This window comes from Zingiber officinale, chromosome 5A (assembly GCF_018446385.1).
Source record: "Zingiber officinale cultivar Zhangliang chromosome 5A, Zo_v1.1, whole genome shotgun sequence".
Classification (NCBI taxonomy): Eukaryota; Viridiplantae; Streptophyta; class Magnoliopsida; order Zingiberales; family Zingiberaceae; genus Zingiber; species Zingiber officinale.
The window spans coordinates 64,998,979-65,017,118 of NC_055994.1; the positions used below are offsets into that span (position 1 = coordinate 64,998,979).

Here is an 18,140-nt window from a genome sequence, read left to right on the forward strand (position 1 = left end):
CCTTGAGTAAATAATAATATTAGTTAGAAAAGATATAAAAAATAATGAATCAATGTTAAAAATAGAAAAGTATAGGAATCAAATAAAAAACATCCCATCCAATTAATATATTAAAAAAAATATTATTTTTTTTTCAATTATTCTCATGTTCCCTCCCTCATTTCTATATTTATACGGACAAGCAACACCCGCAGCTCATTTAAGCCGCCTTCTTCCTTCTCATCCACCTTCCCGTTTATACCTCCTCCATCGAGATGGTCACCGTGAACGGAGACTCCGCTGGATCCGGAGCCTCCTCCGGCATCGTCGTGAGCTTCGGCGAGATGCTCATCGACTTCGTGCCCACCGTGGCCGGCGTCTCGCTCGCGGAGGCCCCGGGCTTCCTGAAGGCTCCCGGCGGTGCGCCCGCCAACGTCGCCATCGCGGTGGCCCGCCTCGGCGGTCACTGCGCCTTCGTAGGGAAGCTCGGAGACGACGAGTTCGGCCGCATGCTGGTGGCCATCCTCCGCGAAAACGGCGTCGACTACAGCGGCGTCACACTCGATTCCGGCGCCCGTACCGCGCTGGCCTTCGTCACCCTCCGCGCCGACGGTGAGCGTGAGTTCATGTTCTACCGAAACCCTAGCGCCGACATGCTGCTCACGGAGGCCGAGTTGAACCTAGATCTCATTAGAAAGGTATAGATCCATCATAAACTCCTCCCAATCGTTGCGCGCTTGCAGATCCGATTCACAAATGCTTGCTTCGTTCTATGGATCTTTTCATCTCAGGCCGCAGTCTTTCACTACGGATCTATTAGTTTGATCACGGAACCATGTAGATCGGCTCACCTGAAGGCGATGGAGGTGGCAAAGCAAGCGGGGGCTCTGCTCTCCTACGACCCCAATCTCCGGCTCCCGCTGTGGCCGTCTGCGAGGGAGGCCCGGGAGAAGATCCTGAGCATCTGGGATCAGGCCGATATCATCAAGGTGAGCGACGTGGAACTCGAGTTTCTCACCGGCGAAGACTCCGTCGAAGACGAGGTCGCCATGAAGCTGTGGCGCCCAAACCTGACTCTGCTTCTGGTCACTCTGGGGGAAAAGGGTTGCAAGTACTACACCAAGGTATAGTCTGAATTTTAAATTTTGTATTGAATTGAATTTAGTAAGCAGTTTTCTTTTATTCTTTTCCTTTTGATGAAGGATTTCCATGGAAGTGTGGAATCTTTCTTCGTCAAACAGGTCGACACCACCGGTGCCGGCGATGCCTTCGTCGGTGCATTGCTCGGAAAGATCATCGAAGACCGATCAGCTTTGCAGGTTACCAATCTGTTATTGAAGTTTGCCACTGGGAGCTGGTATTTACAAAATTGCGCAAGCAATGTGAAATATATAAATTGTTGCAGGATGAGGAGAAGTTAAAGGAGCTGCTGCGATTTGCCAATGCATGCGGGGCAATCACCACCACCAAGAAGGGAGCCATCCCTGCGTTGCCAAATCTTGCAGAAGTCTTGCAACTCATTGAATGAGCATAATAATTACCAGGACTAGAACAGAGTTGATTGTTCCCAATCTCTTCTGATCTGAATATATATGAAAGATATGGAATAATAAGAATAAAAGTTAGATGTCCAGGCCATAAAAAAGAGAGGATCCCGAGTAACCACAGCTTAGTATTCGAACTCCTAGAATCTTTGGCCCGTAAACTAATATATACTTGTGCAATGAGTTTCTAAATGCCTTTTCAAAGTACTATGATCCTTTCACAACATGATGAAAACTTTCGTATATATTGTTATTTCTCTTGAAATGAGATTTGTTCTATAATGCGAGGACTCAATCTGTATTTGTTTACCATCTTCACACAGATCCCTCCAATTATGATGACAATTCGCTTCGCAACTAGGAAAACAGGAGCATCTCTCTATCCATGAGTTGAACTTGCATTGACAGTACGACCTTAGACCTGCGAATGAATGTGTCTCATTACCAGTATACTAATGTCAAGGATCAGTAAATTATATATATATAAAGAGTTACTGATAATGTGCAAAGATATTCCAATTTCATACATGTTCAGTAAGCCTAAATCAAACAAAGGCAAAGATAAGATGCCACAATCAAGGTCTGGGTGGAATCTGTTCTGAAACATGGATTGTTCATGAGTTAGCATGTTAGCTAAGAAACTAGATAAGATTGCAGCAGTAACAGTTGATCATGGCATCTTGCTAATATCATAGCCTATTTGTTCATTTCCTTCCTTATTTGCTCCACAACAACGGTATCCTCGGAAAAATGTACATTTTTGCACCAATGCTCTTTGCGACTCAACTGGAAAATCATAATACCAAAAGCCAAATGGGGTTCAAAATTTCTCTCTTAATGTCTAGAGTCGCATAGAATCAATTTAGGCTATGCTAATGTCAATAATGAATTTGGCTCTGATTTTATTACCAGAACCAAAATTTTATGTTGCATTTGGTTGGCTTGGATCGAGTAAGAAAGGAAAAATGTATACATTTTAAAAAGAAAAAGGAAGGCAGAAAATGTGAACTCTGAACCTGGTTGATTTGAAATGTCTGGTTTCGGGTTACTGAACACCCCTAATCATATTTGGACTCTTCAATACCCCATCTTTCTCTGTATCAAATACAAATACTCGTACATCATCACTCTAAGTGGACACCTGATATAGCTCTAATGCTAATACAAATACTCGTCAGACACCTTCACTCTAGATGCACAGAAAATTTCTATTGATCACATATAGATGTTTAAGAAGTAACCACACTTAAACCTTCGGATACTCATACCGAGTCTGAGTAACAGAGGCCAATACTACACCTTAGGAAGGCATGTGCTACCCAATAATTGTACATGAGGGATACATGCTATTTGATAGAAACCAAATAACCAACCACATTGTTATGGCAGTGTCAGCACACTCATTTCATTGCATGAGACTTGTATGGTGTTCATAGAAGACTAGTACATTATGTTCAAAATGCATTAAGTTACATTTTTAACATTCAAAACATACCTGCCGTCTCCGAAAATAGCAGGAACGGGCTATCACATAACATGGAAGGAAAAGGCCAGCGACCTGCAGAAGTACCTGCAAGTAAAAGAGCCAACAGTTTGTGAATTTTGCATGGAAATTCTCCATAATATACTTACATATAAAGAAGGAAACTAAAATCTATTCCTACAGCAGAATCGTTAGAACTTCAGTAATTTTATATAGGCTAAATATTATCTCCTAGGGATTGTGTATATTGGATGCTTATTTCAGAAGTTATACAAGAGAAGGATCAACGTACTGAAGTTAACATGATAATCGAAATTGCAAAAAGCATGTTTGACTTTGACACAAAGGACCATGTCCCTTGTTCCATTTTACTTTTGATGTATAACTAACATGAAGAATCAACTTATGGTCATATTGGATTTCAAGCTCAAGGCCAGCTCCTAGCAAGATTGTTATCACTGTTTGAATCTACTTTAATTAAAATGAAATTATTTGTGGGTCAAATTAGGGCAACTAATGGTATAGATATGTACTTAAGTGACCAATAAATACCTTAGTTAAATGATGTAAGACCCTAACAAATATGCACGTTAATTGAAGAAAAGGGAGCAACCATAAGAATGGATAAAATTCATTTAAATATAAATGATAATATAGCAAAGAATCGAGCCTAATGACATAGGAGAATTCATATAGCCAACTCCACTTAATAAGTTAAAGGTTTGGTCATTGTTGTTGTGGTGGGTCAGATTTTCTTCAGAGAAGTCCAGACCAATCCATCAATCTGTTTTGCACTATAGAATGCAAATAGCAAGACCAGCATCGAAGTGTTTACCCTTTGGATAATCCACAGGAAATTCACAAGGATATAAAACTCATCTATCAATGAGAGCAGTGGCCCATAAACAGGTGAATTTTGGCACGATATACTTCCACATCATTATTTTCTTTCTTCAGATTAAGTGGATCCATTTGACAAAATTGGTTAAGGTCAAAAGAGCATCTAATAGATGGTTCACGTCTTGTTATAACTAAACTGTTTGTCTCAACTCTTACTGTAAGTAATTTATCAAAACCAATCTATCAGCTGCAAAATGATGGCTAAGGAACAAGAAAGCATATCCAATCAACAGCTCAGTTAAGTTTAATGATCAGGCTACTCAAGCTTCTGAGTTCTGATAAATGAACTTCAATGCAATTGACAAAACATTAATTAAAAAAAATCCTAAAAAGCCTATCAGACACTTGCCAAAATATATTTAGCAAAAAGGATTAGCACAAAATTATAATAGGTTACATTTTAATCAAAAACAGGAGTGAGAACTTAACAAGCAGACTAAAGTTAAAAAGAGAGCATGCCTTTTTATACAAAAACACTTCAAGTTAACAAATTTGTTCAAAAGAATCTTCTCTCTAAATATGTACAGGAGTAGAGGCAAATGCCATCAAATGAAAATTTGGGCTTTGGTTACAATGGTAAAAGACTATATAAGTTTACAACAAGAAATTTAATTATCTTAACCACTTTCAGCTACATAAACATAGTCCTTTGTTCAGCTTGTCAGGCAGTCAATGTCAATCTCTATATCATAACAACTTCCTGGTATGATTTTTCCAACATAGTTTTGCAATGTTTGTGTGATGATGTTGAAAAAGTGTGATTACATGGATATTAATTAAAAATTGCTACAGATAGTAGGTATTTTAGGGTAAAAAACACTACCGAGAATGATATTCTTTACTTTATAAACAGATTACAGGAAGTATATTGGAGTTTAGGAAGTTGTACAATAAAACATAGCATTCCTAAACCTTTAAGTTATCAATTTAACAGGAAGCAGAAAATCGCCTTACATCAAATAATGATGATATGTCTTGCATCATTCCAAGTTCCTTCATTGCGTTAAGAACTTGTTGGATAAAGAGTAGCAACATTAACTGTAAAAGGTCAGAAAGAAATTAAAAATTTCTTGCTCAAATGCAAGAGAAACTAGTTGTAACAAAGCAATCGAGCATACAATTAGAGCAATTGTATGGCAAAAGGCAACCCCACGAGCACTAGCAGCAGCATAACCTTCATAATCTGCATTTAGAAACTCTTGCTCTGCAGCCGAGATGGCAAGCGAATGTGATTCTCGAAGATCAAATTGAGAACTCCAACTTTGTCTGAGAAGATAGTAAGTTAGAAAAGGATTCATGGTTTGAGAATTTGTAAAGAAACAATGTATCATTAAGTCAAGAAGTTCCCATTATAGGTAACCAACAGTTGGAGTTGAAAAAATACTGATACAGCAGGAGCGATAAACAATCATGCGCATTCTCACATAAAGAATTCAAAATTTTATTAAGATAAAATAACAAGAAAGGTTTAGAGTGGTTAGGGAAATGATCTCTCCATAGTGATTGAGTGTGATCACATTGTTTTGATGGTTTGACGACTTAGGTTACATATGTATTTGATATTGCTAAGTTACGTGTAAAGTTTAGTCATGCTAGATTGAGGGCAGTAGTCAGAATTGAGTGATTCAGACATTGAAGACAAGTAATCCATGAGATAGCACTGATCTACATTAGTCTGACTCCAACAATGTGGAGCATCATGTGGCACGGATCCAAGAAGAGCTTGGTGGACTCACTTGGATTGAGTGGATGAGGAGCTTGGATGAGTGATAGAAATTGGGTTTTTATCACATTTAATTTTCCATGTTAATATTTTTTTATTATTTTAAGACGACGAAGTAAGTTGAATTAGATAGATTGATTTTTGGTGTCGAGTTGAAGTCGAATTAGGTTTGGATGGAAAATGTTGGAAGAGATGGTAATTAGGACAACGTGGGTTTGAATAATGGTCAATTTAGATTTGTTTTGGCTAGTCTATGGTCGAACCAACTTTTATGTGGGATATCCAATGTAGTCGGGATAGGATGAATTATACAAAGTTTTTGAGTTAGGGATTATATATTTCACTCCCCTCTCTCCTTATGTATTTCTTCTAACGCATCGTCACCCAAAAGTCACCCCTTCTCCTCTCTTCCTACTCTTTCTCATGTGACACCATCGCCCTCTTCCTCACCATTGACATTGGCTTCTTCTGTCAGTCATCCTCTCTTGATAACTTCTCTCTCTCTCTCTCTCTCTCTCATTTTGCTTGTGTAATCACCGCTGCTTGCCACCTAACCGTTGCCTTTGCCAAGTTAAGAAAGAGGACCGTTGGTCATCCTTTCTTCCTCTGCCCTTTCTCGTGCTCAAAACCATCATTTGTTTGAGCTGAGCAAGAGCAAATACCATCGTTATTGGTGCTTCCTCATTTTCCTACCTTTTTAATGTCTTTGATGAAGCAATTGCATGCCCACCAACCAGATTCACATTGAAAAAACATTGCCTATTTTAAACTAATCTTGATTAGGTTTGGTTGACTTGAGTATTTTGTATCAACGAATCACTTACTTTGTTCCATCCACCATGAGGTAAATATTTTTGTTTTAGGTTGACATATTTAATTTAGGATGGGAAAATAAGTTGTAGTTTGATAGTAGTAGGTGCCTAGTTTTGTAATTGGGATCAAGAACCGGGTTTTGGGGATCAAGATTAGATCCATTGACTTTCAATTTTATTATTTTTGAGATTTTTGTGTCATTATCACTATTAGAGATTTATTTTTAGTTTTCTAAGTTATTTTTTATATTATATTGGTAGACACTCAAGTGGAGCAAATTGATTTTCAAATCCTACGATTCTTTTCGTTGTATATTTTAGTGGATAAATCTCTCCTTTGACTTATTGCATATTTCCTTGTACATAAATAAATATATAAATTGGATTATAAATATGCTTCTATAATTGTTTAGAGGATTAAAATGATATCTAAAATATTGAAATGGGTCTTAAATAGAATTAAACTATTGAGAATTAAGTAATTGATATTGTTTTCATGCTTTACACATGTGGGGTAATAATATGGGGATTAACATGAGAAGGGCATCTTTTCAAAAATAAAAGTTGACACTAATATTATTCTAATTGTTACTTATTATTAAAGTGTTTTACCTTTTATGCTATTTATTGCCTTAGATGTTGATGGTCATACTTTTTATGTTATATACTTCTAGCCCATATACTAATACACAGTTAACTTAGCATAACTTATATTAAAAGAATTGATTTAGAGTTGCTCATTAAGATGTAAATCGAGAATAATTGTGGTGGAAACTGTAAAGATTTAAAATGAAACAACTTTAGAGAAAAGAAGTATTAAAAGGTCAAAACTCTTGGTCTATCTTTACACTAGAGTATCTAACAACCCACATGAAATTATGGTAGCCAGTAATCACCCGTGATCATTATTTATTTATGTGAGGGAGTTATATAGTTGTATATCACTAGTGAGGACTTTAGCCCATATGTTAAATGACATTATTACATTCTCAAGACAGTGGCTTGAGTGGTTTACTTATTAGTAGATTTGCTGATGATAGATTTAATAGAGGCATGCTTTTTAGTGACGGACTTATTAGTTGTTACTAAAAGATGATAATTAATTAACATGGGATAAAGATGATGATAATTAAGAGCAATAATTGACTCTAAATGTTAATAAATAAGTCAAAAGATAATAAGAGTTATATATATATATAGTTGGTTGAAAAGTTCTTGGCTATCTTGAATTAGTAACTATTTGTAAAACTCTTAGTTTTCCTATTATCAAATTATCACCAAGTGAAGTACCTCATTAAATGCTCACTAATTTTCTTGCGCTCATCAACGGTAGTGCATAAAAAATTCCAAGAGTTTACACTAAAGTTTAAGACTTCAACACCTTAAACTCAGTGTTACTTGTTGGATCGAAAGCGTTAGAGGGGAGGTGAATAGCGCTCCTATTTTTTAACTTTTTTCGCATAAAACTACCGACAGAGAAAATGCAGCGAAAATAAGAATAGAAGATAACATAGCCAAGTTTTTACTTAGTTTGGAGCATGTGACGACTCCTACTCCAAGGCCCACATTTGAGAGTATTTTTGTTGGGCAATCACTAATCAATCAAGTCGTTACAAAAGTAATTCAAATTTAAGTACAACTAATTGAAAAATAAAAGATATCGATGACTTAGAAGAAAAGATCTTGAGCGTAGTCATCATCAGAGCAGCGTTCAGGCGTCGTAGTGTCATCTATCAAGCAACGCGCAGAGAGAAACTTATAGAAGATGATGTGTTGAAGGTGTTGGTCGAACCCTCCACGGGGTTGACGTGGCGTGCTCTCGTCGAAACTTCATCCAGCAAACTTTATCCACCTTCGGGCGCCCAGACCGCTGATGTAGGCTGGCTAGTCGAAGCGTGCCACTGCAACCTACGGGTGTCTGGACCAATCCGAGCGCATGGACTATCCGGGTTCCCTCAATGATGAAGGTTGGCCAACCGACACGCTCTCTGTTGGCCACTAACTCGGGCTCCTAAAGTAACTCCAGGCGCTCGGAGGTCCAGGCACCTGGACAGCCCTTTTCCAGCAAGCTAAATTCTACATCACAAAGTAGTCCAACAAGCAATAATATGTAAAACAGAATAATATTTGACAGTTTCCGGACTGTACAGTCCTAACTTTGAGTTTCGCTGAAATTCTAGGTCGGACCGACGCCTACTGTTCCTTCAACGAGGAATGTGTCTTCACCTACTCCTCTCAGAAGGGTTTACCTTTTGCCAAACTAATCCTCTAGACCGTTTAGACTTTTGCTCAACACCCGAGACCTCAGGACTTTCTGTTGGAAGTTCGAACCCTGACCCGTCCAGTTTTCTGCCTAGTGTCTGCAACCCCCAGGGCTTTCATCTACTGTCCTCAACCTTAGGATTTCTGACCGACATCCTCATTCTGCCGAGACTTCGCCCAGTCCCCCGGACCAAAACTTCCTTGCCTAGCCACAACTAGGACTTTCCACCTACTTAGCGTCCACTAGGACTTCTTTACCTAGCCTCAACTAGGACTTTCACCTTCCCTAAAATCACTTAGGACTTTCCTACACATTTAGTCAAACTTGTTAGAGCCACAACACATCTTAACTTTGAAACCTTTACCATTATCAAAACTTAGGTTTGATTATCTGATGCTTCCTGCACTAACAATCTCTTCCTTTTTGATTATGACAACACAATTCAAAGTTAAGTTAAGTAAATAAAAGTAAGAATAAAAAAATGTTGTTTCAAAGTAAGAATTAAAAAAACTTTTTCAAGGTAAGAAATTTCTAACTATTGAAACATAACTTTAAAAAATGTTCATACTTTTCAAAGTTAAAGTTTCTAAATTAAAATTCCAAAAACAATATTTTAGCTTTAAGCTCCCATGAAAAGTAATTAGCTTTTGAGACTTCAAAAAGCTCCCCTGAAAATAACACTTGATTTTGAAAATTTTACTTAACTTTTAAACCAATACTTTTGAAAGTATCTAACTTGTAAACTTTTCTTCTGAAAATAGTTTTGAAAAATACTTTAACTTTTAAAAATACTTAACTTACTTTACCTTTTCTCCCCCTTTGACATATATCAAAAATAAGTAGTGTTCTTTGCAAAATCCTAAATAATTTAAGTGTTTTTTCAAACACTTTTTTGCAAAAAAAAAATTCAATGATTTGAAACTCCTCCCCCTTAATTAATACTTCTCTTGAAATATTTTGAAAACAATATTAAAGAACATTCAAAATTAAACATTAGATAAAAATCCATAGCATGATAATAGCCCTAGTCCAAGCATGTAAAAATCAAAGTACATTTTGTTAAAAAAATATTTAATTTTTCTAGCATCTCACCTATTTTAGATTTTCAAACGTGGTAGCCTTATGTGTTTTGAGAAATGTATAATTTATATAATATAGGATTGAGTCTATCATTTTTGGTAAGTTTATCAAAATAAGATTCGAATTTATATGATTCGAATTAGTTGTTAACGAAATCATATTTGATTTAGGATTTATCAAATAGGATTCTCATCTATTTGATTTAATTTGATTTAGAGTTTAATCCAAGTAACTTGGATTGAGTTTAAATCATTTTTGGATCAAGTTAAATTAATTAATGTTGGATTAATTAAAATTTATTTTGATAAATTAAGTTAAAAAAATTGAAATAAAATTTGGAATACAATAGTTTAGATTGAATTCAAGGTTTTGAAAATTAATTTAAGTTTTAAAAATTAATTAAGGTTTTTAAAAATTAATTTAAGTTTTAAAATTAATTTAAGTTTTGAAAATTAATTAAGGTTTTGAAAAATTAATTTAAGTTTTGAAATTAATTAAGGTTTTGAAAAATTAATTAAGTTTTGAAAAATTAATTAAGATTTTGAAATTAATTTGATTTAGAGTTTAATATATTAATGATAGGATTCGAATTGAGTAAAATTAATTGAATTAATTTGAATTCAAGTTGAACTTGGATTAAGTTTAAATCATTTTTGATTAAATCAAGTTAAATTAATTATAAGTTAATTAATTTAGAATTAAGTAAAATTTCTTTTGATAAATTAAGTTTTTGAAGATTAATTTAAGTTTTGAAAATTAATTTAAGTTTGAAAATTAATTTAAAGTTTAAGTTTGAAAATTAATTTAAAGTTTTTGAAAATTAATTTAAGTTTGAATTAGATTTGAAAAAACTAATGAAGATTTTGAAAATTAATTTAAGTTTTGAAAAATTAATTAAGGTTTTTAAAATATAAATTAAGATTTGATTAAGATCGAGTTAAGTTAGATTTAAGATTGATTAAGGTTGAGTTAGTTAGATTTAAGATTGATTAAGGTTGAGTTAAGTTTGATTAATTTTGATTAAGGTTGTGTTAAGTTAGATTTAAGATTGATTAAACTAATTCTCAGTTTTAAACGAAATTCATCTCATCCTTTTCTAGATTTTCAAACAGGGAACCTTATAGGTTTTGTGAGATAGTTATTAATTTTAACTTCAATTTAAATTGACATCTAAGATTGATTTATATTTGAGTTTTAGGTTTAATAGTTAGTCGATTAAATATCTATTTCGATAATCGGCTTCCAAGCTATGGCCAGGCACGAGACCTTCTTGGATATTGGAGCAATAACCACTTCTAGACAAAATCTTTTAAGGAAATTGAACATTTAACTTTCTTTCTGAAAAATCCTTAGCCTAACTAGTCAAGTGTCGATCAAGCCTAAGTCCTTATCTAAATCTAAGCAGAAATGAGGAAAGCAATAAATCAAACAATTAAGCAAATCTATTTAATAATAAAGATGGTCTTTCTATTACCTCCTCTGCCTTGATAAGTTCTATCAAGATAATGGATTTGATCTTTGGGGATCCAAAATTGATTAAGCCCAACTTGATTAGTCAAGTTAGACTTAGAGACCCATGTTTGGACTAGATTTCTATTGGTTCGATTCACTAATGATAAGTAAGATCTGAATCGATGTTTAGCCTTGTATTCGAGTCCGATTCGGTTGTATACAACCCTTTGTTTTTCAAGAATCAAATTAAGGTTCTTGAAACCCAAAGTAAACTGTTACAATATGTCCTTGAGTTCCTTGACTTAACTTGTCAAAGTGGAATTCTCTTCCTCAAGTTGTTGGACTTGAGTTGAGGTTCCATCTTGAACTTGGTCAGTCAAAAAACTTAGGTTAGTCACTTCCTTAAGAGTAATCTCCTTTTGGTGTGATTTAACCCGGATATTAGACTTAGCTAATTTACGCATCAAATAATTTATTAAATTATACAACTTATCTACTTGAGGGGAACTCATAGTGTTGTTAGACCCTTCAAAAACGGATACGAATCCGTAGCATTTCTTGGACTCAGCCTTTGATTCGATCTCGGGCTCCGACTCGGATTCAGTCTTGGCAATGTGAGCTTGTACCGGTAAAGCAAGGAAGCTCGCTTGAGTTGTTCTTCTTCTTTAGAGTCTTTTGATGACTCAGGCCACGTTGCTTTCAGGGCCTTCCTTTTTCTTTGCTTCTTTAACAATCTTCGAGCTCGGCTGAATAGTTCAGAGGTGATTTCTTTGTCATCTTCTAAGTCCACTTTAAATTAAGGTTCGGGTTGGAATTTGGATTTCGACTTCTAAGTCTTAAATTTTACAACAAGTAATTAGTTTGTTCATGTAATTCAAATTCGGAAAATGGCTCGTCTAGTCTTATAGATGAAAGATCCTTGGAAACTTTGTAAGCATCTACCATGGATACCCACAAAGTGTTCCTTGGAAATGCATTAAGAGCATACCTTATAATATCGTGATTTTTCACTTTTTGTCCGATCGAGTGGAGTTCGTTAAGAAGATCTTGGATCCGGGCATGTAGTTGACTTGCTGATTCTCCATTCTGCATTTTAATATTATATAATTTATTTAACAACAAATCTTTCTTACATACCTTAGCATCAGAAGTTCCTTCGTAAAGTTCGATCAACTTTAGCCAGAAATCCTTTGCGCTGAATGGTCCAACTCTATTCAGATCATCTTTGGTTAGTCCTCATTATAAGGCTCGAGTCGCCTTAGCGTTTGCCTCGATCTTTTTCATCATGTGTGTGTCTCGGTTTTCGCATGACACAAGTGCTCCGAAGCGGTCGACTAGTAGGAAGAAGACCATTTGGATGATGATCCATATTTCAACTTGAGTCTTCAGATAATACTCTATCCGGCCTTTCCAATATCGAAAATCCTCACTAGGGAAGAGGGGCGGGCGTGCAATACTGTGGCCTTCTTGATAGGCCATTTGAAATCTCATAAAAAGAAAAACGAGAAAACTTGTTCCAAGACTTAGTCTTGGATTTAGTAGTGCGGAAGAAAGAGAGAAATACTGGTCGAGTGGTGTTGCACCAACTTCAAGAAATTTTGAAAAAAGACTATATGTGAAATTTGTTAGAAATGGTTATTATTCCAATTCTGGCTTATGACGAAAATTTAAAAATGCAAAATTGAAAAAAAAAAAAAAAGCGTAAGAATAATTTTTAAGCTTAAACAAAATATATATTTTTTTGGCAAAAATAAATGAAAAAGCAACGAAATGTTCTTATGGTGGTTTCACCAATTCAGAGCAATATAGCTCTGATACCATTTGTTGTGCCCAAAGGATATTCACATATCTTCACAATAACATGATATTATCCACTTTGGACCTAAGCCTCATAGATTTGCTCTTAGGCTCTACCCAAAAGGTCTCATGCTAATGGAGATATCTTATATTTTTAAACCCATAATCTTTTCCAAATTTTTCCAATGTAGGACTTTAATTGAATCCTAACAATTCTCCCCTTAAACGAAGGAGCATCATTACTCTCATGGTTTGGGTCTTCCCGCGAGCATTCAGTCACTCTTGACCTACTCCGGGCCTCCCGCGAGCATTCGGTCACCTTGACCTGCTCCGAGCCTCCCCGCTAGCATCCGGTCATCTTGATCTATTCCAGACCTCCTCGTAACTTCGTTCAAGGCCACCCCACATGATATCTGGTTTGAACTATGACTTCCTTGCCTAGCTACAACTAGGACTTTCCACTAGGACTTCTTTGCCTAGCCTCAAATAGGATTTTCACCTTACCTAAAATCACTTAGGACCTTCCTGCACACTCAGTCAAACTTGTTAGAACCACAACACACCTTAACTTTAAACTCTTTGCCATTATCAAAACTTAGGTTCGATTATCTGGTGTTTCCTGCGCCAACATTACTTTCATCCTTATCTCTAGGAAGAGGTGAAATTTATTTGTCAAAAAAAAAAAGTTTAGTTAAGGTCAAGCTAAGAGAGAGTTTGCCCAATCTCATCACTTGGGTCAAGGTTTCAACCTTAAAGGTTGTAAACCTTGATTAGTTTATTGAGATTTATCTCATTGTCTCATGTTAATGGATTAGTGGAATCCTTCAAGGATCTCACATCGGACTCGTCATAGCCTATGGAGTAGGAGCGGTCTTAACGCATATTTATTTGTTATTTTAACACTATAGATCACACACACATATTCCTAACTATTTGTTTGATATTGCATTTGTGCAAGGATTCAACAAGAATTAACTGCATTGTCTATTAATCCCCTAACTAGTCATTTTGATACAATAGGAGTCTTTCTAAATGCCCTAACATTGACCTATTCTCTAAAAAAATTAGGCTAGAAGCAATTTATTCCTTAATTACTTGGAAAACTTAGGGTGCATTTGGTTTGTGCGTTTTCCATTTTCATTTTCTGAAAAACGCGCGTTTCTGGAAAATGGTGGTTGGTTTGCATTTTCCATGTCCATTTTCTTAAAAAATAGATAGCATTTTCTGGAAAAATAGAAAATGTCTAAAAGTCATTTTCTATTTTCTAGAAAACACGCGTTTTCTAAAAAATGAAAATGGAAAATGTGCAAACCAAACGCACCCTTATAACTTTATTCCTAAAATAACTTATCCTACTAAAATATAATTTTACCTATTTTGTTTTCTTCAAAATAAACGCTTAGCACTTCTTAAAAGCTTTTATGATCCAAATTCCTATTTTAAACTTTCAAATTTAAAAGCTTCCTAATTTTAAAATTGCATCAAGCACACAAATGGATTCACATTATCACATAGACTATTCATTATGACATAGATAGTGAACCTGGTAACATAGCATATGCAACTCCGGATTACTGACTAGATAATATGACAAATAAAAGCGATTCCAAAATCATGTCATTGGTCAGCACGAATAAGCAATAAGTACCCAAATTAAGATAATGCTTAATCAAATTAAGAAAAAGTAGTTTGTAAAATAATGCAGATATATTATAATGTATAACTATCTCAAAAATGTTACTGTCCCTCCACTACTAAATCATTAATGCACTTTGTCATTGTCAATTGGGTTAGAAATAATGGGTTTATTGCCAGAAGGTTCGCTATTAGTTTATTTCTAGGCTTGGGATGTTATGGGTGTAATCAGTTGTACATTGAAACAAAAATTACCTTAGTTTCAGTTTTGGTCTCGAAACCACCTCCTCTCCTTTTCTTAAGTCACACACTCATCCCCTCCTCTTCCTTCTATATCAACTCCCACCGCTAATGGGTTCTATTGTGATGGATCCCTCCTTGGTGTCCATACCCACCCCTTTATCCTACTATTTCTTTCCTATTCACAGTGTCCTCTCCTTGCTAGCATTCCCTCCACCGATCCTCCAGTCCCTCTATGCCCACCTTGTTAATATTTTCTCCTTCCATCCTCTTCACATCCTCCATCAATGACTTCATTTGTAGATACTCCATATTGAATCTTGACTTATCTGACCTAGACATATATATTGTTCTTTGAACAACTGAGCATACCTCCACAATGCATTCAATTGCCCACAATATTTTGGTTCACATATTTAAGCCTCTCTTTCCAAAAAAAAAAAGATGCCGACACAAGTTTGGGATGAATACTCATATACCTACAATGTATACCTCTTCAAAGTAAAACAATAAAAACAACTATCTTTATGTTGCCAACATATCATGTAAAAATTTTGATGTAAAATAACATCAACCATAATGGTTTGCCTTTTCCAAGAGATTAAAAAAAGCAATACCTTAAAGAAAGTTAGGTTAGCAAATATTTAAATTTTTAACATTTTCTTTCTTCCATTCACTAAGTAGTCTTGTCGAGAAAACATTCTGTGAAATTGTTTATGGTAGGCAACTGTGCATAAGAATCATACGAATTGAAGGACTACATGAACTTATTTATGTGTACAATGTTTGAAGTTTGAAGTATTTCTACATATAAATGTTATTTGCTGTAAATATGAAAATTCTGGTAGTTGTTCAAAGAACTTATCAAAAAATTCAACCAAAAGCTGACAATATATATCAAAACAATTTAGGATGCTTTTTATGTTTGCACATAATAGAAATATTGGCAAGTACCTGATATCAATCGCCATTATATCAGGATGAAGTTCGCTTGAGGGGGAAACATAATCTGGAGCAAAAGCCTATTAAAGCAGTATTTTTTTCAGTAATCCCTTTATTAAAATAAATAGAGAAGAATGCTAAAAATTGTGTATATTCTCATAGAATCATTCGGACCATAACCTGGCTGCAGATTTCACAAATGATGTTCCCTTTCTTATTGCACCATTTCTGAATACATTTTCTATGGGCAAACTGCATAAAACTCGAAGCAAGAAGTCAGATAATCATCAAACTGTCAGAATATCAATTCACCATTAAATGAAAAAGAACTAGCAAACAGACAAAAAAAATCAATCACCCAGAAATTCACATAATTGAGTAAAAACAAAAGTGGTCCATCTTTACAAAGAAAAGACGTGGAAGACCATATAAGCTCAACAGAAATGTTGAATATCATCTAAAGTTAGTCACCAAAGTTGAGAAACAGAAGTGGGGCCTTAGCTCTTATTCTCTATACTAACAAAGTGATATGGAAGAACTAAATGAACAATTTTTAGTTACTATTGAACTATTAGAAAACATCAGAATGACTATTGCATGGTAATGTTAATTGTTTTATATGAGTTAACTCTTCTCCATAAATTGATAGATTTTAAATTGACTTGTGGTAATTGTCATCAAAATAGCAAGCAAATATTGTGCAATAATTGTTTCTTATTAGTGTAATGGCTTTCTGCTATAATCATAGGGTTGTTGCACTACCACACAAACGGATAAAAATAGTATCCAAAAGAGATTGTCCAGGAGAAGCATATTCCAAGAATAAGATACCGATTAATGAAATTTGGCAGCAATCATATGTAGTTTATTCACCCAAAATGCTTCTATTTCGAGGGTCTTTAAAACAGATAAAATATCTATGCAGTTTGCCCACACAATCAGTTTTCAAAAACGACACGTGCTAGTTTATGAAGCCGTCAATCTGTGATGATAAGGGCATGCAAAAAACCATAAACGAAAGCCAAAGAGACGGAAAAGATAATTAACCATGGCATTTATACCTTCAGACGAGTAATGTCAAGTCATAGTTCACTGAATCCTCCACATGTATAAAAACATAGATTACAATTCTAAAGTATACGATGATCTGAGTTATTAACCCATAAACACAAAACACCTTCACAATTTTTTGAAAAAAATAAATATTGAAAATGAAGAATTACATACATGAATTTATAAATTATAATCCTACAACACTGCGATTTAGGTGGGCGGGGATGGGAGTGCCAAAATGCTTCATAACAGAAGTTAGCGAAAATTGAAACAGAAACGAAGAGCAATCGGGAGGGGAAGATTTGAGGAGGAGGATACAGATACCTTGAGGGTTCCAGTACAAGCACAAGGGGATTCCAGGTCGCACTCATCCCCTTCCTCTTGGCAAATCCTGCACTCGACCACTTGGCCTCCCTTCTTCTTCTTATCGGCATTGGTCATCCTGCTCACCGAGCAACCCGCCGCCGCCGCCGCAACTGCGCCGTACGACGCCGGCCATCCTCTACCGCGGTGGGAAGTATCTAAACACACCGCTGATTCGACGACGGAGTCGACGGGCACCATAAAATCACCAAGCATCGCATCACTCTCTATCTCTCTTTCTCTCTCTGCTTTGGTAGGAGGGCAAACACTAGAAAGAAGGGGCTTACATTTGAAAATAAATAATAAAAAAAAAATTGAAAACTTTTCACATTGCTCATCCACAAAGTTTATCAAAAATTACACTTCACCTCTCATAATTTAAAAAATATTAATATTCCATTAATCTTTCCAAACCCTTTGATTTCGGGAGGCAAAGTAAAATTTCTTCTGAAAATCCGGCACAGGACAATTTTGCCTCTCCCTTCACTACCAATTTGGTTATATTTACAATTTTCTCCTTTAATATTTTATTATTATACACTTCTTTTTTAAAAAAAATACCTTTTTTATTTAATTTTTGTTCAAAACTCTACTACATAAAATAGTTTGGCAAAAAACAAAAATGCGAATCATCTCCTTTTTTTATTTATGTGTCTTACAACACCGGTCCACTATAAAATAATATAATTGTACTAAATTATATATTTGATATTATTCCTTTTTATCACACATATTAAATTTTAAATAAGTTGGACATATTATAGTAAGTACTATAAATATTATAATAGTTATCATTCATGTTATAACATGAATATTATTGAATAAGATAAGTCTAAATTATAATAGTTATAATTTTATGATTGTTACAATATGA

General features: G+C 35.0%; 2 protein-coding genes across 3 annotated transcripts; one reads left to right on the plus strand and one right to left on the minus strand.

Annotated features, from left to right (window-relative positions):
• The first annotated feature begins 207 nt into the window (after positions 1-207).
• On the plus strand, positions 208-1,730 carry LOC121980530 (fructokinase-1-like). The gene is made up of 4 exons (XM_042532606.1): positions 208-677; positions 771-1,103; positions 1,182-1,298; positions 1,385-1,730. The coding sequence occupies exons 1-4, from the start codon at positions 255-257 to the stop codon at positions 1,505-1,507; spliced, it is 996 nt and encodes a 331-aa protein (XP_042388540.1). The 5' UTR covers positions 208-254; the 3' UTR covers positions 1,508-1,730.
• A 177-nt stretch (positions 1,731-1,907) lies between these two features.
• On the minus strand, positions 1,908-17,556 carry LOC121980531 (probable E3 ubiquitin ligase SUD1). 2 transcript variants are annotated; one of them, XM_042532607.1, is made up of 7 exons: positions 17,228-17,556; positions 16,025-16,102; positions 15,863-15,930; positions 5,025-5,172; positions 4,861-4,944; positions 3,019-3,093; positions 1,908-1,944 (listed from the first exon to the last, which is right to left on the minus strand). In XM_042532607.1, exons 1-7 carry the CDS (start codon positions 17,480-17,482, stop codon positions 1,939-1,941), a joined length of 714 nt encoding a protein of 237 aa, XP_042388541.1. In that variant the 5' UTR covers positions 17,483-17,556; the 3' UTR covers positions 1,908-1,938. The 2 variants fall into 2 exon arrangements, with proteins under 2 accessions (XP_042388541.1, XP_042388542.1); XM_042532608.1 differs by having other exon boundaries at positions 16,031-16,102; positions 17,228-17,555.
• Positions 17,557-18,140: the final 584 nt, after the last annotated feature.